This window comes from Tupaia chinensis, unplaced genomic scaffold (assembly GCF_000334495.1).
Source record: "Tupaia chinensis unplaced genomic scaffold, TupChi_1.0 Scaffold000289_1, whole genome shotgun sequence".
Lineage (NCBI taxonomy): Eukaryota > Metazoa > Chordata > Mammalia > Scandentia > Tupaiidae > Tupaia > Tupaia belangeri.
Genome location: NW_006159774.1, coordinates 1,647,731 through 1,669,038, shown reverse-complemented (window position 1 = coordinate 1,669,038; position 21,308 = coordinate 1,647,731). Strand labels below are relative to the sequence as shown.

General features: G+C 51.7%; 1 protein-coding gene across 1 annotated transcript in view; it reads left to right on the top strand.

Annotated features, from left to right (window-relative positions):
- Positions 1-1,405: 1,405 nt before the first annotated feature.
- GSN (gelsolin) overlaps positions 1,406-21,308 on the top strand; it is a gene marked incomplete at its 5' end in the record, with an annotated part of 31,250 nt that continues 11,347 nt past the window's right edge. Inside the window, 9 exon segments of the mRNA XM_014588611.1 lie at positions 1,406-1,610; positions 2,314-2,468; positions 9,254-9,415; positions 10,840-10,989; positions 12,061-12,150; positions 16,515-16,647; positions 18,559-18,647; positions 18,794-19,009; positions 20,695-20,828. Of these exon segments, the coding sequence (XP_014444097.1) occupies positions 1,406-1,610; positions 2,314-2,468; positions 9,254-9,415; positions 10,840-10,989; positions 12,061-12,150; positions 16,515-16,647; positions 18,559-18,647; positions 18,794-19,009; positions 20,695-20,828 (1,334 nt within the window).

Below are 21,308 nucleotides of genomic sequence, written 5' to 3'. Positions count from 1 at the left end.
TGAGTACCCGGGGGAACCCGGGGCTCCCGTAGTAACTCTCTATTGTAAGTTCTTGCAGATACAGCGCTAGGAAAAGGGGATAATTCAGGTCTAGAATGGAAAAACTGTTTTGTTGCTTTGTAAGTATCTGTGGCTGCTGGGGGGCTCTCGCGGAAGGGGGGGGGAGCCTCGGGCCCTGGCTGCGTCCCTACTTACAGGCTAACCTCGCCTCGGCCGGAGTTCTTCCCCCTCTCCCGCTTCTGCTCTCTCACCATCTCTGCTGCCCGATTTCTTCGTTTCCCTGTCTGATTTCTCCTCTTCGGCTTCATTGCTTCCCATTTCTTCCATTCCAGGTTCCTCCCGCTCCTTTGATGTCTCCCCTTCTCCGACCTTTCCTCCCGCTCACTGGGATCTGCCTGTTTGCTAAGTCAGTGTCAGTACTCTTGTTTATCCTCCTCTCTCTGCCGCTCTCCCCGCCTCTCTTCCATCTCCCCTTTGTGCTATTCCCCCGTCTGCCCAGGTTCTTCTCCCACCTGGTTTCTTTTACTCCTCCCGTCTGATTTTGACGCCCACCGGACACTCCTGGCCTGAGGTGCCCCCGCCTGCTGATTCCGCCCTGGCTCCAGCCTAACCCAGGCAGCCTCGTGCATGTCTGACACCCTTTCCCGATCCTGACCCCTCTCCCCAGCAGGCTCCTGCAGATCCGCTGTGTCCTCTCCACCTCCCAGAAATGGAATGGGGGGGTGGCGCGGAGGGCAGGAGGGAGAAGGCAGACAGCGCAGGAGGCCACTTGGGCTCACCCTCCTTACCCTTTTTGACGACGTGCTGGGTGGGGATGGATGGGAAGCGAGAAATCTTCCCACTTCCAAAGGGCAAAGGCAAACAGGCCGTGTGACCTCAGGCCAGTCCCCCACCCTCTGTGGGCCTCAGTTTCCCTATCTGCAGAGTGGAGCTGGATAATGAGGTCTCTGAAGGCCCTTAGTTTTAGAGCCATTAAGGATGCTGAAAGGGAGGAAGCCAATTTACCACTGCCATCTTTGGGGGTCTGCCCACCGTCCTGGAGCTTGTTCACTCCCCACTATGCTGGCTCCGAGCTGGGGGTCCCTGGCAGAGCTGCTCAGAGCTTTCTATTGACAATTGGCAATCAGAAGAGAAGGGAGAATGAGGCAGAGGCCTCTCTCCCCGTGCCCCATCAGCAGAAGCCGCAGATGGGTTGCTGAAGAGGTGCTGCTGGCCAAGGCAGGGGGCTCGAAGCGTCAACTCTTGCCCCGTTTGCTAATTCATCGAGATGGGGCTCTCTGAGGGGCGTGGGGAGAGCAGGAGGCACAAGTGAGAAGCTCTTGGTGCTGGAAACCCCCCTCCCTCGTGCCCGGGGCCCTGCCTGCAGGATGCCGCCCTACTCAGGTTCTGCCCTGTGTCTCCCCAGCCCAGCACCATGGTAGTGGAACACCCCGAGTTCCTCAAGGCGGGGAAGGAGCCTGGCCTGCAGATCTGGCGTGTGGAGAAGTTCGACCTGGTGCCTGTACCCCCCAACCTCTATGGAGACTTCTTCACGGGCGACGCCTACGTCATCCTGAAGACGGTGCAGCTGAGGAACGGGAACCTGCAGTATGACCTGCACTACTGGCTGGGTGAGGCGGCCCTGCCCAGTCCTGACCCCACAATGGGCCTTGGCGACCGATCCCCAGGACGCCGTGAGGAAGCGAACTCACTGAGCACCGTGTGTGTGCCAGACCCTCGGCCAGTGGTTATGGGCCCCCAGACCCTGCAGCCAGCCTGGCTAGCATCTGGGCCCAGCTCTGCCTCTGAGCTATGGTCGGCACGTTGACAAGTCACTGGTGTCTCTGTGGAGGGGACCTGATATAGTCAAGTGTGTTGTGAAAGCTTAGCAAGTTTGATGGCACTTGGGACTCTGGGTCCCTTGGGGACCCTGGACCCCACACAGTTTCCCTGGCCCAGCTCCAGTCACCCCCCAGTTTGCCTTTCAGAGTCAGGAGTGAGCCTGGAGTCCCTGCCACAGCCATTACCCTGCTGTGTCACGCTGGAAATCCGGGCCCTTGCTGAGCCTCAGTTTCCTAATCTGCAGATGGAGCTGATGCTCTTGGTCTGAGTTTGTGCTCAGGAGGGCTGAGCGTGAGTGTAGCAGCAAGTGTCAGAGCTGGAAGGAAAATGGGGCCCAGCCCCCACTGGTCCCATTGTCCCAATGGAGTAACTGAGGTGCGTAGAAGGCAGGGGCAGGGCTCCCCCAGCTTCTACAGCAAGGCCAGGGAAGAGCTGGAGGCTGCAGACCCCTTCCCAGGAGAGCCAGGCTCAGGCTGTGCATCTGTCCCCTAGGCAATGAGTGCAGCCAGGACGAGAGCGGGGCGGCTGCCATCTTCACCGTGCAGCTGGATGACTACCTGAATGGCCGGGCCGTGCAGCACCGTGAGGTCCAGGGCTTCGAGTCGGCCACCTTCCTCGGCTACTTCAAGTCCGGCCTGAAGTACAAGGTAGGTTGGGCCCCACTTTGCTCAGGTGGCAGGGACAGCTGCATCTTGAAAGATGGCCTTGTGTGGCCATGGGCAGGCAGGGCAGAGGTCAGGCTTTGGTGTCAACCGACCCTGAGTTTGCATCCTGGGCTCATCCTAGCTGTGTGTCCTTGAACAAATCACGCACTCTCTCTGAGCTTCTGGTTATTTATTGTAAGATGAGAAGACAATTTCCCGTAATGCTGTAGGTTGTTTTCCTAGCCCTAGCAGCGAGGAGTGGGCCATAGGTGGAAACCCAACCCTTCTCACGGGCCCAGAGGAATAGGAGGCCTTGGGCCTTGGACTGTTCCTGTACCCCTAACCTGAGGGCCCAGCTAGCAGAGGGCCCTGTGTGACGTATTTAATAGGCACTTTTAGTCAGATCCGTCTTTCTGTTCACAGTGACCACCCCTTCAACTTGAACTATTAAGAATCTGGGCCATGACAGATCTCTTTCCCCAGTTCCCAGCCAGGTGAGGCTGAGCAGAGCCAAGCTGACAGCCCCGAGAGATGTGACTTCATATGCTGAGTGACCTCCACCAAGCCACCCGACCTCCCTGAGCCTCCCTTTTCTGTCTGGTTACAGGAGAGCCAGTTGTACCTGCCCTACAGGGCCTGGGAGAGGAGTTGGCGAAAGGGGAGCTGCGACACGCCTTGTGTGGGGCTTGGCTCCTCAGCAGGGGACAGCTGTAGTTTGACAGAGCTGGGGTTCTCTTTGGTCAGGATGAGGAGAGATCACAGGTTTTCATAGCCTGGTGGACTTGACCGTCAGAGTCTCTCATTTCACAGGGCAGGGGAGGAGCAAGGCACAGAGATTTAGAAACAGTGGCCTGGGTCACAGCGAGTTGGGGCTAGAGCTAGGACCAGAACCAAGATCTCCTCTCAGCATCCGTCCCACCAAACCCATATGCCTCTCATGGCCAGGGTTCCAGGGCGGAAGTCATGCCCTCTCTGTGCCACTGATGTGCTATTTGATCTCGCTTAGAGAAATCTCTGTCCCTCTCTGGGTCTCAGGGTCCTCTGTGTCACTAGCACAGTGACACTGTATACCAGGGTAAACACAAAGATTGTCCAGTGTGACATGGGAGAGTGCCAGAGAGATAGAGAGTGAAAGGCAGGGTGTGTCCTGGGAATAGCAGTCGGGCCTGGGCGGGGAGGGGCGGGGCTGGATTCCACGGAGTCCACCCAGGTCTGCCTGCCAGTTCTCCGAGGCCCTGAGCACCTCCTACCCAGCCGTCCAGCCGCCTAGCTGCCCAGCCGCCCAGCTGCCCGGCTCTGCCTTCTGTCCCTTCTGGGGCCTTGGGACCTTGGAGTTGGAGAGGTGAGAGGCTGGGAGCCAGGACGCTGAGCTGGAGAAGGAGCAGGTCTTTCTGCTGCTCTTGGGGCAGGAAGTGAGGAGCACTTGGCCGAGAGTCGAGGAGTCTGGGACTTAGGAACCAAGGCCGCCCCTCTAAGTGCGGGAGACTCGGGGCCAGCGTGTACCTCTGCACGGGCACCCTTACATTCCCTGTCATTCAACAAACATCTTTGAAGCCTTTTACGAGGTGCCTGCTTTTCGCTGTGACTCGGCAGGCACTGCAGGGGAAGTGAATTATCTCGCGTAAGCCTTGCAGGCCTGAGAGGCAGGGAACTGCAGCTCCATTTTACAGATGAGGAGACTGAGGCTACCTAACCACTAAGAGGCAGAAGCCGTCTTCAAACTCACGTCTGTGTTCCCCTGACTCCGTCGTGCCCTGGGGCTGGGTGCTGGGGTGCTCATAAAAAAGAAGGTGGGTCCCTGGCCTCGAGGGCACTTGGAAGAGTTGGGGAGGCTGGTAGCCTCAAGATGAGTCAGCCCATTGTGTGCTGGTGGGGCAACAGGTGGAATCCCAGGGAGTGGCTCTTCGCGGGGTTCAGGACCTAGATGGACAGGAGGCGTTTGCTCCTTGACTGGCCCCAGCCACCTGTTTCTCAGGGGACGGTCACAGAGATGAAAGTTCTCATATACACAGTTTCACAGGTCAGAGAGCGGCCGAGCAGATCACAGGCTCCCGGAGTTTTAGACTGAATGATAAGGGTGATGAGAACCTCTATGCTCTATGGAGCCTTTATGGCATGCTCTCATTTAACTCACTTTAGCCTCTACGTAGTAATATTCCCATTTCATAGATGTTGAAGCTGAGGTGCTGAGGGGAGAACTAACTTGTCCAAGTTCACACAGCTGACGGTGCTTCTCGTTGAACACACATATTGGGACTTTGTGACAGGGACTCTTCTGAGTGCTTTCCTGGTTTAATTCATTTTACCCTATGAGATAGTCACTAGTATTTGTACCATTTTATAAATGAGGCACCTGGGGCACAGAGATGTTAAGCAACTTCTCCAAGGTCACACAGCTAGTAAGTGATGGAAATGGATTCAAACTCACGGGGGAAGGGCCCAGTACAATGCATGTTCAGAGTGGACGTTTCAAGATTCCCTGATCTTTGCTCTTAGCTCAGACGGCCCCGAGGATCCACAGATCTAGCAAACCTGCCCTGTCCCAGGTGATTTTCCAGAATGCTCTCAGGCTACATTTAGGAATGCTCCTGAGGGTGGGGTTCCAACTTGGGCCCAGACTGGGGGCTTCAGTCCTGAAAGACTCCCAGTGGAAACGTGACGTCCATGACTGGTCCTGTTTACCACCTTCTACAAGTCCTCAGGCTGCCCCCGCACTTGGCAGGCCCAGCCCAAGGTTCTTGGCCTGGTGCCCTCATCAATTATGGATCCCCGAGGAGCAGGGCTTGTTATGCAAGACTTGTTCCTGTGAAAGCCTCTTCCTGGGAGCCAATTCTGTCCTCAGTGTGTGAGAAGGGGCAGAGAGGGGACAGGGAGTCGCTAGAAAGGGCTGTCTTAGGTCTTGGCCCTTTGGTTCTGCAACCCCTAAGCCCTTAAAAGTCACTGTGCTATAGGAGGGTTCAGAGTACCTGGATTCCTCCTCCTCCGCCTCCTCCTTCTCCACTTTCAGATGGAACCCTAGAGACCCCTAGACTTAGGTTATTGAAACCCTTTGTGCACAGGGAATCTGGGCTGGGCGGAACTGTTGGAACCCTGGGCCCAAGGAACACGCTCAAACTTGTCCTGTCCTCCCTCTCACTTCTTAGGAAAAGCTCTGAGTTTAGCGAGTAAAGGAGACCAGCACCATCAATGCCCTTTGTTTTATAAATAGTTTAACATTTTTTATATGAATCATTATTGCTTTAACTCCCTCTTCTTCTGACTACAAAAGTAATATAAGCTTGTTGTAAAATGTCTAACATTACAGAAATAATAGGTTTTAGAAAGAAAAAGTCACCGTGATTCTGCCCTTGAAGGTATACACACACACACACACACACACACACGCACACACACATTTTTAAATAATTATTTTATTTAACTTTATTTATTTATTTTAATTTGACCAGAGAAGGACAGAATGAGAGTGTGAGAGAGAAAGTGAGAAAGCAAGCCACTAGGTCCGGGACTTGAACCACAGTTGGCCATGTAGGAATCCAGAGCCCTTTACCACCACACCACCTGCTGGCCCCTGGAGCTATATATATATATTAAATGATGGTTATTTTCCCCTGTCTCTATAGGGCAAGGGGAAAGATGTGTGTGTATACACACACACGCACACACACACACACACACACACACACATATATATATATTCATTCATGCAAATACACTTTAATTTGGAAAGTGCCTATTTAAACAATTTATCCTACTGAATTTTGTTCAAATAATTTGATGCCAGTCTTTTCCTATCTAAATCATTAGACTGTAGAAAGCAACCACCAAGCCTAAAGATGATAGTAAAAGTAGTTAAAAATAAGAGAATTAAAAAAAAATCCTGCCCCATTGCCCTTGTAGATCCACTAATGTCCTTGATGAGCTTACATTTATTTAATTTTTATTATTATTAGTTTTTGGTTGGTTAACTAATCTTTCTAAGTCTAATTTCCTAGCTCAGTAAGATTAGAGAAGTTAATGAGTCAGGAAACTCATGGCCACAATCATTAGGAATCAAGTGTACAGAGAATTTCTGAGAACTGACATTGATTACATAAAGCAATCTTTTTCTCATTTCAAAAAAGTTTCCTATTTTTTGCCATAGGGCGGGCGCCACCACGCCCAAAGTTTCCTATTTTTTAATGACAAAAATAAAAGCTGTGCTTGGACAAGTAAGATATTTTAGAAGTGTAGCAAAAAGTTAATAGCCTCTTTTTTCCTATCTCCCATTTCCTTGTCTTTGAAGAATCAGTAGAAATGGTTAGTGGGTCTTTTAACAACTCTTTTTTCTTTTTAGGATTTTGCCATAGGGTGATTGTGCTCACTAGAAAGAGACAGAGAGAGATAGAGAGAGAGAAAGTGAGAAATCACCCCCTAGGGAAGAGAGGAATCACCCCCTAGCAGGACTGCAATCTCTTCTCCTCTATTTTCCTCTTGGGCATGCACACACACCTAGCGTGATTTTTTTTTTTTTGGAGAGATTTTCACTGTAGGGCGCGTGCGCTCGCCAGACAGACAGAGAGAGACATAGAGACAGAAAGCGAGAAATCACCCCCCAGGGGGGATGGTCACGCCGCAATCCCTTCTCCTCCATTCTCCTCTCGGGATCTTGGGCACGCACGCACACGCGCCCGGCATGAGTTTTAAGCCACCGGGTCCGGGACACGAACCGCGGTTGACTACGTGGGAATCCAGCGACATAGCCATTATGCTAACTGCTGGTTCCCCACCTAGCGTGATTTTTCAAGCTGCTGGGTCTGGGACTTGAACTTTGCAGTCCAGTCATATGGGATCCAGTGCCTTAACCAGAACACCACATGCTGGTCCCAGCACCTCATTTTTTAAAAAAAAGTTTATTTTTTCTGAGAGAGAAAAAATCTTTTTTTCTTTTTTTAAGAATTATTTTGGGGACCAGCAGTTGGCGTAATGTCTATGTTGCTGGACTCCCATATAAGTCGACCACGGTTCAAGTCCTGGACCCTGTGGCTTAAACTCATGCTGTTCACCTGTGTGTTCGTGCCCAAGATCCCCAGCCCAAGGGAACTCTTGAAAGATCATATGCTGATAGCAAGAGGTAACACCAGGGGGCGCTCCAGCCACAAGAAAACACACAGGAAAGATAGCTTGCTCCTGTGTTCCATCCTGGGGGTCGCTAGTGACCTTTTTCTAAGGAAACCTGGTACTGGAGGAAGAATATGGGTCTTGCAGATTCAGATGCACCTGGGTTTGAATCCCAGTTGCTCTAAGACCTTCAGCAAGTCCTTTCCCTGTGGGCTTCCCTTTCTTACTTGTGAGATAAGGCCAATCTTAACCTCCTTCATGGATGACGCCTGCAGAATGGCAGCACGGTGGGCACGGGTATTTCACAGACACATGTATTGCTTTCTATGGGTGGACGTAGTGGAAGCCTGACTTCAGCTGGCTCCCAGTGCCTTCTCGTGGAGCCTGTACGTTCGAGGCAGGCTGAACGTGGCTGTGCAGAGGGAGGTGGGCTCAGAGGACCGGATGGGGTGGCAGTCGTGGAAGCTCTCTTCCCCCACCCCCGGGACTTGTGGAGAAGGGAAGTGAGTTCTAGCATGGGGGCAGGACGTGTTTCCAAGCCTGGACTTTGCTGTACAATTGCTGTGTGCTCTTGAGTGAGTTGCTTCAAGTATCTGGGCTTCAGCCTACCACGGGTGAAATGTGATGCAGTATAAGGACCTTTTCAGCTCAGATTTGACAACTCTGAGGCCTGGGGCTGAGGACTACTCACAGGGAAACCCAATTGGCTTCCCTTGGCTTTCTCGTGAGCCAAGGGCAGTTGTGACTGCCATAGGGAGTTCCTCTGGAGGCTTCTTCCCTGGGACTTGGTGACCCTTGCAGAGCGGGGGCTTATGCCTCCAGTTCGGAAAGGAGAGACCTGCAGCTCAGAGTGGGTATAACACTAACTAGGAGTCATCCAGCACTGTTGTAGCAGGGCAAGTGTCCCTTCCCTATAGCTGCCTCTGAAGGCACAGCTGGGTGGAACCTGCTGCAGAATCGTAGGGGGAAGATGAATGGTGGTGGCTGGAGCAGTCTGAGAAGACTTCTAGAGATCCTTGAAGGATGGGAAAAAAACTGCATTAGCACTTTTCAAAGTGGGTTTTGCAGAACATTCAAGCTGTAGGCCAGCTGTGGTGGAGAAAACTGGTTCTTGATTCAATAAGACAAGCATGTGCTGTGTAAAACAGAAGGCAGGCAAGTGCAGTCACTGTCAGACTTTCCAGAGCCTCTATCATGCTTATGTGCAACAGTCAGGGAGGTAAGGAACATCCCCTGTGCTTACTGATCATGGAGCTCTTCCTTGCAGAATATATTGGAGGTCTAGGCTGCCATAGAACATCTCTTGGGAAATGCTGGTTTTGAGAGGGAATGTTCATTGTTCTGTGATCTGGGGAAGTGGCTCCAGGGGTCTGTATTAGTAGAGTGAGTGATTCAAAGGGGTGGCAGCAAGATGCAGGGGGTAGAGAATCTCACATCTTAGCTGTGTAGATTTGGGCAAATTCTATTCTTTTTCTGAACCTTAGTTTCCTTCTCTAAAATGGGCATAAGAATGTCCTAGTCTCAAACAAGATACTCAGTGTGAAAGTCCTGTGTTGACTGGGTATCTCCATTGCTTAAAGGCCAATGGCCCATAGACCAGAATTTCCTTCATCCCAATCCTATCTCCTTCCCTGGTATTTACTTCCCTGTATCCCCTGCCCTGTACTGACGCTGTCTCCTTGACTTCACAGAAAGGAGGTGTGGCATCGGGATTCAAACACGTGGTACCCAATGAGGTGGTGGTGCAGAGACTCTTCCAGGTCAAAGGGCGGCGCGTGGTCCGTGCGACAGAGGTGCCTGTGTCTTGGGAGAGCTTCAACAATGGTGACTGCTTCATCTTGGACCTGGGCAATGTGAGTCCTGCTCTGCCCCTTCTCAGGGGCCACTGAGAATTAAGCCAGGCCTAATTTGGGGACATGATATGCCACATGAACAAACCACAGGAACCAGCAGGCCCCTGTGCACTGTATGTGTCAGACTCCCACACGTGTAGACTCAGACCTATCACGCACTTGTCATAGACCTCGAGTACACATGGTGTGCACAGTGAACTTGGGATCGACTGACAGAGACTCCCTGACATCTTTGTTCATGTGAACCTCTTGTGTACCTTTCCACGTATAGTCACACTCTTACCAGTACATGGCACACACACATGCGCCATAGTGAATGCCCACACCCATGGACTTGGGTGTGCTGTTCAAGGACCCACGTGTGTATGTCATACGTGTAGTTGCACATGCACGTTGTATGTGATGCGTAGGGGATGCACTTACCCAGTCCTGCCGTGTAGACATGTGATGTGTGTACTCTCATTGCACAGATCCTTGTGAGCACCAATCCGCAAGTAGATGTGGCCCGCTCATGTGCATGTGCACTTGAGCCCCTCATGTAATGTCCGTGCAAACACTGGCACATGCTGAGCTAGTGGAAGCTCGTTATTGTAGAGTAGGCACATGGAAAGTGTGTGAGTCCTGAGTGTGGGCACTATAGCTTCACGAAGTGGACACACCCATGTCAGACCAGATCCAGAACCAGAGCATCACCAGTCCTGCACAGGCCCCCGTTACCCTCTTCTGGTACCTTCTTCCCCAGGGCACCATCATCCCAAACTGTCCCATCAGCCAGCCTAGCTCCCTTCTGTCTATTTCCAACTTTGCACACAGAGATCCTCACTCCCTCCCATCAGAATCCTTTTGTTCAACCTTCCATTTCTGAGATTCATCCTTATTGCATTTAGTTATAGATCATCCATTCTTGCTCTGCAAGACTCCATCATGTGGGCGTACCACAATCGACTTAACCTTTATGTCGTCGATGGCCCTTAGGGTGGCTTCCGGTTTGAGGCTTTCACAAACAGCGTGACTCTGAAGTTCTTGCACAGGTCTTTTGGGGGATGTGTGAGTGCACTTTTGCTGGTATATTCTTAGAAGTAGGATCGCTAGGTCATGAAATGTAACATACTGAGTTTCAGAAACTGGCCAAATGGTTTTCCCAAGTGGTTGCCCCAGTTTCTGTTCCCTTCAGCAGGCTTCCTTTTTTGTGCACATTCTAGGTGCAGTTATACCTGTGACAAGACATTTCCCTGCCACACACACACACTCACACCTTGGCGTGTGCGGGTCACGCTCACTGTACTTATGATGCACACACGGATGCTTGGCCAGCCCTTTCCTGAGCAAGCACAGAACGAAGTGAACTTGTGCACACCCACAGTCTCCTCTCGCAAGGCAGATACGACCACTGGGGCACGACGATGAGGCTCTCTGTCTTACAGGACATCTACCAGTGGTGCGGTTCCAACAGCAACCGATTCGAAAGACTGAAGGCCACACAGGTGTCCAAGGGCATCCGGGACAACGAGCGCAGCGGCCGGGCCCGAGTGCACGTGTCTGAGGAGGGTGCTGAGCCCGAGGCCATGCTCCAGGTGTCTGTGGGGTGCGGGCAGGGGTGGGCTGGGGACAGGCTGCTCATGGTTCCCTTCCACTGGGGAGTTACTTGGGAGCGAACTGGAAGAAAAGGAAAACTCCACCCCCCACCCCAAGACTGTTTTTCCACCGAGCCTGACACTATAGGGAGTAGGGAAGATCGGCTTCTCTGGCAACTCCCAGACTTCCCTGAGAGGCCAAGGACAAGGAGCATCCCTGGAGTGTGAGTCACTCCCTCCAAGGAAAGGCCAGGTCCCTGAAGGAGCTGAGAAGGAGGATCTCCCAGCATCCCCTGAAGGCCAGCTCAGTGCTGGAGCGAGATCAGACTGAGACCCCGTCCCCTCTCCCCTCCTCTGACCACTCCTGGTATCTGTGGGCCACTCAGTCAAGTGCATGATGGGATGGCCAGCCATTGTGCTTTGAGGGCCTACCAGTGGAGACGGAGTTCTCCAGGAAAAGCAGAAGACCATGAGCTCTGCCCTGGGCCACTTGGCTCCTGTTTGTTTGGGATGAATCCAGTTCCAGTTTTTAGCAGGAGGAAGAGGAGTGATTATTATGGGATAGAGCCTGGTCACCAGTCATGGGTTGGAAGGAATAATAGTTGAGGTTGGAGGGTTGGGAAGACCCCGAATGTGGGAATGAAAATAGGTTCCTGTTATAATTAGCCCCCAAGAGCCACCCACAGTGACTCCATCTCTCTAGCCCTCAGATTCCTCTTCCTTAAAACAAGAGTGGTACTCTGTGCCTCCTGGAATGGGTGGGAAGATGAAGGGGGATCTTTCAAAGACACGTGGTGGAGGTTGTTTAGTACCAGTAGTTGCCACTATTCAAAGGCAGATTGAATACCAGAGGGGCTGTCCTGGAGTCAGAGAGCAGGGGAGGACTTCTGATAGGCAGATTTGGTTGAGCCCCCCATGCAGGAGGCATGTGATCCATATAGGGCGTCAGAAGGCATCGGGCCCCACCTTGAGGGTTGTTTGGATGTCCGAGTGGTCCCTGCCTGCTCGGGACCCTCCTGCCCAGGCTCCTCCCTCATGGCCACTCTCTCGCCATCTCTGCGTCTCCTGCAGGTACTGGGTGCCAAGCCAGCTCTGCCCCCAGGTGCCGAGGACACAGCCAAGGAGGATGCAGCCAACCGCAAGCTGGCCAAGCTCTACAAGGTGAGCCCCAGATGCACTGTCTCTGGGCATGGGGCAGGAAAGGGGACCTGCAGGGAACCTGGAACAAAGCTCCCCTCTGGAAGGGACCCTGGCTTGCTCGTGTCTCCTTCACTTTCTGCACTGAAGACAAGAGAACGCACTCAACTCCAGACACAGCTGTGTCATGTTCATACATGGGATTCTTTCTGGGCCTGTTTCCCAGTCTGAAAAGTGGGGAGAAGGACACTTGGTGGAAGTCCGCACAGAAAATGGATGGGAAAGTATCTCGGGAAGATACTTGGGAAAATACTATAGAAACAGGTGTGTGTGTGAGTGTGTGGAGGGGGGTTTTATGGTGCATGGTTGTATGTTAATGACTTGACAAAGTCTTCCTTGTGATTTTTAAAACTGAACCAAGGCTTATTTTGAGCTAAGAAATTCTGGCCTCTTGGTTGGGTATCAGAAGAAAGCCCAACTGTGCCCATTGTACTCGGGTTGTACCCCAGCCTTCTTTGTGATAAAATAGCAAAATGGGGGTATAGGTTTCCATCACTGACAAAGAGAAAGCACCTTGTCATTAACTTTTCTGATGATAAAGCCATCTGTGTGTGTTTTTTGTTTCTTTGTTTTTTTGGGGGGAAAGGATTTTTGCTATAGGGTGCATGCGCTCACCAGAGAGAGAGAGAGAGAGACAGAGAGACAGAAAGCGAGAAATCTCCCCTCAGGGGGGATGGCCACGCCACAATCCCTTCTCCTCCATTCTCCTCTCGGGATCTTGGGCACGCACGCACACGCGCCCAGCATGAGTTTAGGCCAGTGGGTCTGGGACTCAAACTGTTGTCGACTACGTGGGAGTCCAGCAACATAGCCATTACGCTAACCGCTGGTCCCATCTGTGTGTGTGTTCTAAAAACAGAGAGAGCCGTACTTAAGAGTATAAAAAGAAAAGAAAAGAATTTCACGTGTGTAATACAACCAGTATTATTATTCTACTACTGATAATACTATTTTTAGTTTTCGCTACAGGGCACATGTGCTTGCCAGAGAGTGACAAAGAAAGAGAGAAGGAAAGTGAGAAATCACTCCTGGGAGGATGGCCATTTCAAATCCCCTCTCCTCCATTCTCCTCTTAGGATTTTGGGCATGCGCGCACATGTGCCTGATGTGTTTTTCAGGCCTCCAGGTCTGGAACTTGAATCATTATTATTTTAAAAACATGTGGAGGCCTGGCAGCTCTGCATGCTCTTCCAGTTTGGTGACAAGAGCAGCCTGCTCTGAATCCATGTTTCTTTTATAAAAGTAACAAGTCTCAGTTTTTTTTAAAAAAATCCTCTCCTGGGGGCCAGCAGGTGGCATGGAGGTGAAGGTGCTGGATTCTATATGGCCAGCTGTGTGGTTTGAGTCCTGGACCTGGTGGCTTGCAGATATGCGGGGCCCATGCCCCAAATCCTGAGAGGAGAACAGAGGAGAGGGGATTATGGTTGGTCATCCCCCCAAGGGGTGATTTTTCACTTTCCCTCTCTTTTTCTCTCTGGCTAGCACAATCGTGCAATAGCAAAAACCAGAAAAACTAACAAACAAAACCTCTCCCCATCTTCTTTTCAAATTACTATGATTTGATGGTTATAATTTTGTTGGAAGAACACATCTTTGTTCGGACAGATCTTTCTGTGCCTAATTACATTTTCATGTTGTTTTTATAAAAATGGATCCAAGCTATTTATGCTGTTGTATGGCCTTTTATCCACTCCACATGGTTAGGAATATCTTTCTTTCTTTTTTTAAGAGAGAGGTTTTTGCTCTAGGGTGCTTGCGCTCACCGGAGAGACAGAGAAACAGAAAAGACAGAAAGCAAGAAATCGTCCCCCAGGGAGATGGCCACACTGCAGTCCCTTCTTCTCCATTCTCCTCTCAGGATTTTGGGCACGCATGCACATGCCCCAAATTAAATAATTTTTTAAAATATGAAGTTCTGATAGTAACTGTTCAACTGTATCTAAGAAGTCTCCCAAATTACCCTCACAGGGAAAAAGCCTTGTCAGCACTAGGTATTGTCATTCTTTTGAAATCGGGCTAGCATGATACACTTTTAAATTAAAGGTTTTTTTTGTTTTGTTTTGTTTTTGTTTTTTTTTTGAGAGGTTTTTGCTATAGGGCATGTGCACTAATCAGAGAGACAGAAAGCAAGAAATCACCCCCTGGGGGGACGGCCACGCCGCAATCCCCTCTCCTCCATTCTCCTCTCTGGATCTTGGGCATGCATGCACACGTGCCCGGAGTGAGTTTAAGCCACCAGGTCCAGGACTTGAACCGTGGTCGACTATGTGGGAGTCTATCAACGTAGCCATTACACCAACTGGCTGGTTCCCTAAATTAAAGTTTAATGAACCTTGGGACCAGCAGGTGGTGTGGTGGTTAAGATACCGGACTCTCACATAACCAACTGCAGTTCCAGTCCCAGACCTGGCAGCTTGCTTTCTCACTTTTTCTCTCTCTCTGTCTTTCTCTGGTGAGTGCACATGTGTTCATATAAAACTTAAATAATAAATTAAATGAAATAATTATTAATTTGTTTAAAGTTTAATGAATGTCTTACTATGAAATAATTTGGGATTTACAGGAAAATTGCAAATATAATGCAGAACATTTCTATGCACTTTTCTGTAACGTCTTCACCAGGCGCTAACCAGGTACTTAGTTTTGTCAAAACAAACCAGTTAGCATTGGTTCAACATTATTAACTGAACTACAGACTCCATGTGCGTTTTCCCAGTGTATCATCCCAGGTTCCGATCCAGGGTACTATATTCCATTTAGTTCTTACTTTTTTTTTTTCTCTCACTGATGAGGGTGAATACCCCTTAGGAAAATCTTCTTTCTGTTCGTTTTTATTATAGCGTGTGCACATGTGAGAAAGAGAGAGTGAGCACTCCCAACAGGGGTCTTGTCACTCTGTGATTCCCTTTTCCTAGCCCCTCAGGATCCTGGGCACACCCACACTTGCCCATGTGTTTTCAGTGGACCTGGGATTCAAACCCAGTCAGCCATATGGCTTCCAGCCTTGCAGGGCACCACTGCTTCACAGTAGCTGGGCCTATTCAGTTCCCCTCCGGTGCCACTCATTTTCCTGCATTTTTTTTTTTAATTTGCCAAAGGGCTCATAAGAGAGAGAGAAAGTGAGAGCACCCCTGATCAGGGATGATCACACTGTGAGCCTCTCTCCCCATTTCTCCCTCTCTTTGGGATTTTGGGCACATATGCGCATGCACCTGACGTTTTTTCTTCTTCTTCTTCTTCTCCTCCTTCTTCTTTTTTTTTTAGAATTATTTTATTTAACTGTATTTATTTATGGAGCCGACAATGGTATGGTGGGTAAAGGTGTTGGACTCCCACATGGCTGACCACAGTTCGAGTTCTGGGCCTGGCGGCTTGCTTTCTCCCTTTCCCTCTCTCTCTCTCTTCTTTAAAAATAAAATAAAATAAAATAAAAATAACTTTATTAGGGATCAGCAGGTGGCATGGTGCTAGACACTCCCACATGGCCAACCATGGTTCAAATCCTGGACCTGGCGTGCTTTCTCGCTTTCTCTCTCTCACTCTCTGTGTGTCTCTCTGGTCAAATTAAAAAACAAACAAACAAACAAAAAATGAATAGATAACTAAATAAATAATTCTTTAAAAACTTTATTTATTTTAATTTTACCAGAGAGGGACAGAGTGAGAGAGAGGAGAGAGAGAGAGAAAGAGAGAGTAAGCCACCGGGTCTGGGACTCAAACCATGGTCGCCAGGTGGCCACTCTCTGTGTGTCTCTCTGGTCAAATTAAAAAACAAACAAACAAACAAAAAATGAATAGATAACTAAATAAATAATTCTTTAAAAACTTTATTTATTTTAATTTTACCAGAGAGGGACAGAGTGAGAGAGAGGAGAGAGAGAGAGAAAGAGAGAGTAAGCCACCGGGTCTGGGACTCAAACCATGGTTGCCAGGTGGCAGTCCAACACCCTTAGCCACCATGCCACCTGCCAGCTCCCCAACATGTTTCTTAAGCTGCTGGACCCACAGCTATGTGGGATCCAGTGGGGCTGGCCTGTATTCTGCGTTCTAGCTTGCCTCCCCTTCTGATGTGTCACTTCCATGGTACCCCAGAGTGTCAGTCTGCCAGCATGGTCCTGACAAAGGAAAGGAGACAGGAAGCCTGCATATGCCTCAGAGCTTGGGAGGGAAGCCCAGGCGTTAGTCTGCAGCGCGGCTTGGTGTGGGAGATGGGGGCTGCGGCCTGACCCAGCCCTGGGGAGCCCTCTGGTAGGCCGAGGTGCTGGGCGTCCCGGGGTGGGCAGCTGCATGCACTCACGAGCCCGGCTCTGTCTCCCTGGCCCCCTCAGGTCTCCAACGGTGCAGGCACCATGTCGGTCTCCCTCGTGGCTGATGAGAACCCCTTCGCCCAGGGGGCCCTGAAATCAGAGGACTGCTTCATCCTGGACCACGGCAGGGATGGGAAGATCTTTGTCTGGAAAGGTACTGGGAACAGGGAAGACCCCAGCCTGCCCCCAGGACCTTCGGTGGGAACTCAGTCCTGGGGAGAGTATGTCGGTCTTTAAAAAGTTCATGAGAGTGTATTATGAAAAAACTCTGTGGGACCAGCAGTTGGCATAATGGCTACGTCCCTGGACTCCCATGTAGTCAACCATGGTTCGAGTCCTGGACCTGGTAGCTTAAACTCACACCGGGCACATGTGTGTGCATGCCCAAAATTCCGAGGGGAGAATGGAGGAGAAGGGATTGTGGTGTGGCCATCCCCCCTGGGGTGATTTCTTGCTTTCTGTCTCTGTCTTTCTGGCGAGCACACACGCCCTATAGCAAAAACCTCTCAAAAACAAAACAAAACAAAACAAAAACTATACGGGACCAGCTGTTGGCATAATGGCTATGTCGATGGACTCCCATGTAGCTGACCGTGGTTTGAGTCCCAGACCTGGTAGCTTAAACTCACGCCAGGTGCATGTGCGTGCGTGCCCAAGATCCTGAGAGGAGAATGGAGGAGAAGGGATTGCAGCATGGACATCCCCCCTGGTGGGTGATTTCTCGCTTTCTGTCTCTCTGTCTCTCTCTTTCTGGCGAGCGCATGTGCCCTATGGCAAAAACCTCTCCCAAAACAACAACAAAATCTATGCAAGAATCTCAAAACTTTTTGCACCAAAATACTTTAATTTCATTTTCCACAAATTTTTGGAAGTCCCTTGTAGAGGGAGTGCCGGAGGGACCCTGGCAGTGGAAGGGAGGAGTTGCGGGCTAACGCTCTGGCTTTGCAGTTGTCTTGCTGTGTGCTCTCGGGCGCTTTACTTACCCTCTCTGGCCCTTGGAGTCCCTATTTAGGCTAAAACTAGTGTTTCTCTAGGGTGTTAAGACAGCAGTTCTCTGAGAGGTTAATTGACGTCACATGAATATTATGAAAGAAATGTCTTGCATGGGGGTCTAGTGAGTTTGTGGGTGACAGTGGATGAAGTGACGTTCAACGAGTTTGTTTATTGTGAGACTTCCAGTTGGCCAGGGCACGTTGAAGCACCTCAGGGAGGTGATCTGGTCTCCCTTTGGGGAGTGTCATGCTGCAAGCCCGTGAGCTCTCTTGAGAAATGCCTGGAGAGGCTCTTGAGAAGAGCTGGCCCAGATGTTTCTGAGAGGCCCCGAGATATTCTGAGAGGCCCCATCAGTGTCCTTCCTTGGTGCTCTAAGCTTGTTCCAGGGATGGGGACAGCAGGAGGGAGCAGCAGGTGCTCCAGGGAGACTGTGTTTCCGGCTGCTCCTGTTGTTATCTGCTCTCCTCAGACCCTGGGCCAGCTGATCTGGTCTTGACCTTGGCCATGGGAAGTCTGGGGATGGAGGGTGGGCGCTGGCTATTCAGAGGCTCATCTGGCACAGGAAGGCTCCCAGGGTTGGGACACTCAGACTGTGGGGTGGGGAGGGGCCCTCGCCAAGAGCACATGGCCTAGGGCACTGGGGAAGCTGAGAGGGCAGTGCCTTGGCTTCGCCATCAGTGAAGCAGCTTTCCCGTGTGCTGAGTGGCCTTGGTCAAGTCGCTTACCTTCTCTAATCCCCGTGTTTCCTTATGCATGGACGGGAACAAGATGTGATGGTCTTTATCACGTGGGCCAGTTGGGCGGATTTAATGAAGTAACGCACGTGTGGTTTCAGAGCACGGAGTACATGCTCAGTGAACAGACCCCAGGGAGGCTGTGGTTGCCACCATCGGCGGGCCCCCGGAAGCTCAGAGACCGCCAGCTCTGGGGAGAGGGTCTCTGCCTCAGCTGTCCGCAGGCTGGAAGGGTAGGGAGGGAGGTCTGATTGTTTTTTTCCCTGGACCATTGGACACGAGGCTGCAGCAGGACCCCAGGCCCCTAACCCTGCATCGCCTTCTCTGGGTGCCAACAGGCAAGCAGGCCAACACGGAGGAGAGGAAGGCTGCCCTCAAGACGGCCTCTGACTTCATCTCCAAGATGGACTACCCCAGGCAGACCCAGGTGAGTCGTGGGGGCCGGGCACTGGGAGGGGTGAGGGTGGGGGCTGCAGTGGGGCGGCGTCTCACTCTCAGTGTCAACTGGGCTGCCTCGAAGACTCCTGCTGGGCAGCCTGGACCCCATTCTGCTCCTCTTCCTCCCCTTCCCAGGTGTCAGTCCTTCCCGAGGGCGGCGAGACCCCACTGTTCAAGCAGTTCTTCAAGAACTGGCGGGACCCAGACCAGACGGACGGCCCGGGCTTGGCCTACCTCTCCAGCCACATTGCCAACGTGGAACGGGTGCCCTTCGACGCCGCCACCCTGCACACCTCCACCGCCATGGCCGCCCAGCACGGCATGGATGACGACGGCACAGGCCAGAAACAGGTACCGCGGGGCCGCTGGGGCGGGGGTGGGCGCGTGTGTCCAGCCTCTCCACTGTCCCAGCCCCGGCACTTCGGGACCACGCACCGTCTCCTGCTTCCCTGCGGTGTTTCTCTGTGAGGTTTTGGTAGACGAGGTTCTTTCGTGTTATTTACTTTTTGCAAACAGTGCATCCTGAGCTTCCACTGCAGCCCTGTTGCAGGTGTCTCAGACCCCACCCTTCTGAGGAGTGCCTGGTCTGGGAGGGGAGGTGATTAGTGGAGGATGGGAAGGGGCCAGGGGATGGAGGGGATGCAGGAAGGGCCGTGTGGGCTGGGTTTCAGAGTAGGAGTAGGAGTTCCTTGCTGAGGGGAGGGGTGGAGCGTGGTGGGCATCCAGGCAGGGTGTGCCATGTTGGGGAGGAGGGGTCTGTCTCAGGAGGCTGGCGCTGATAACGTCCCCAGGGAGGGGCCTTGGTCCTCTGACCACTTGATGCTAGTAAGGATTTTTCCTTTCTTTCTTTTTCGCTTTCCCTGCTTTTGCGTTTTTGAGAAGCGGAAATGTGGTGGGCTCAGGTGTGCTTTGGAAACTTACCAGGAAGGGGCGGGAGGTGGGAAAATGAAGGTGGAGTGTGTACAAGATTGTTATAGTGGTTTCAGGGTGGAAAGAGGGTGCCCTCGACTGAGAAGGCCTCGGTGCAGATGGAAAGGCGGGGTGGGGTTCAGAGACACTTCTGAGGTAGAGTTGGCTTCATGCGAACGTTGACTCCCTTCTGAAAATGGGAATCACACCAGTGTTCGTGTCTCCTTATTCTGCTTCTGCTGTTGCTATCATTCCTGGTCACTTATTGCCTCAGCGTGGGGAGGCTTCGGTGACACTATTCAGTGGCGCAGTGCAGAAGGTACCATGGCAGCCCGGCTGCATGACCTTGGGCAAGTTACTTAACCTTTTTGAACCTCAGTTTTCATTTCTACATGGGGTTTAATCCTGGGACAAGGAGGGTGTCTTTCTCAGCAGCACCACCAGGTGGCACTGCAGGGCCACATGACCGCTTGGAAACACAGCCTGTCACCAGAGCTCTGCAGAGTCCTGCCAGCGGGGGTCATTCTGAGGTCACCTGGGGATGGCTTGCTTCTGGAGGTGACCTATACAACCCAGGCAGTGCAGTAATGATACAAATCGTGGTGTTATTAGTAACACAATAATCATCATCACAGTGATGAACGGAGCTACCCCTGACCTTGTGCTCTTTATGAATAAATTCATTCGAATCTCACAACGCCCTGAAACAGATACAGTTACCCCCACTTTTCAGATGAAGAAACTGAGGCTGAGAGAGGGTAAGCAAGTGGCTCATCTGTCCTCTAAGGGGGCGAGGCCCGCTATGAAGCCCAGGTCTGGCTCTGAATCCTACCTGAGCTGCCTTGGTCCGGAGCTGGTACCATGTTCTCCCCGAGGGATGTGTACAGAGTGGGGCAGGGTATGGTGTGAGGATCCAGAGCAGGAAGGCTAGGCTCCAGTCCCAGCCCTGCCTCGTGATGGCTCTGGGATTTGGGCAGATTATCCCACCTCGGCCTGAGTCCAGTAGCGTTCCATAGAAGGAGCTTGTCCCGCTGCCTAACCACGACCTCCTGTGCCGTGGTGTCCTGGCTGGCCCAAGTTGGGGCCTGGGGGCTGCACAGGGTCTGACCACAGCTTTGTTCTGGCAGATCTGGAGAATCGAAGGCTCCGATAAAGTGCTTGTGGATCCCGCCACGTACGGGCAGTTCTACGGAGGTGACAGCTATATCATTCTGTACACCTCCCGCCACGGCGGCCGCCAGGGACAGATCATCTACAACTGGTGAGGCCTGGGCCCCGTCTGTGTCCAGGGAGCGTGGGGGGCATTGGGTGGACCCTGGCATGGCACCAAGAGGCAGGGGATGAGTAGGGCTGAGGGAAGCCTGGCCGTCCATCCACAGGGCAGCCCCACAGGTCGCAATTCTCCAGACAGCTTTTAAGCTGTTCCATCAAAGCAGGACACGGCCGTCGTGGGAGGAGCGGTAGAAGAAATGGACGAATAGGAAATCTCCCACAAAGATATCCGTGCCAGGCACTTGCACACTGGTGTTTGGTCTCCCACATAAAACATTATTTAAGCAATTCCTTTCAACAGAATATAGGGCCCGCAGGTGGTGTGGTGGTTAAGGCGGCTGGATCCCACATGGCTGACTTTGCAGTTCAAGTCTCAGACCCGGTGGCTTGAAAGATGTGCCAGGTGCATGCACATGTGCACCCCAAATTCCAGAAGGAGACGGGGTTGCGGTGTGGCCGTCCCTGCTGT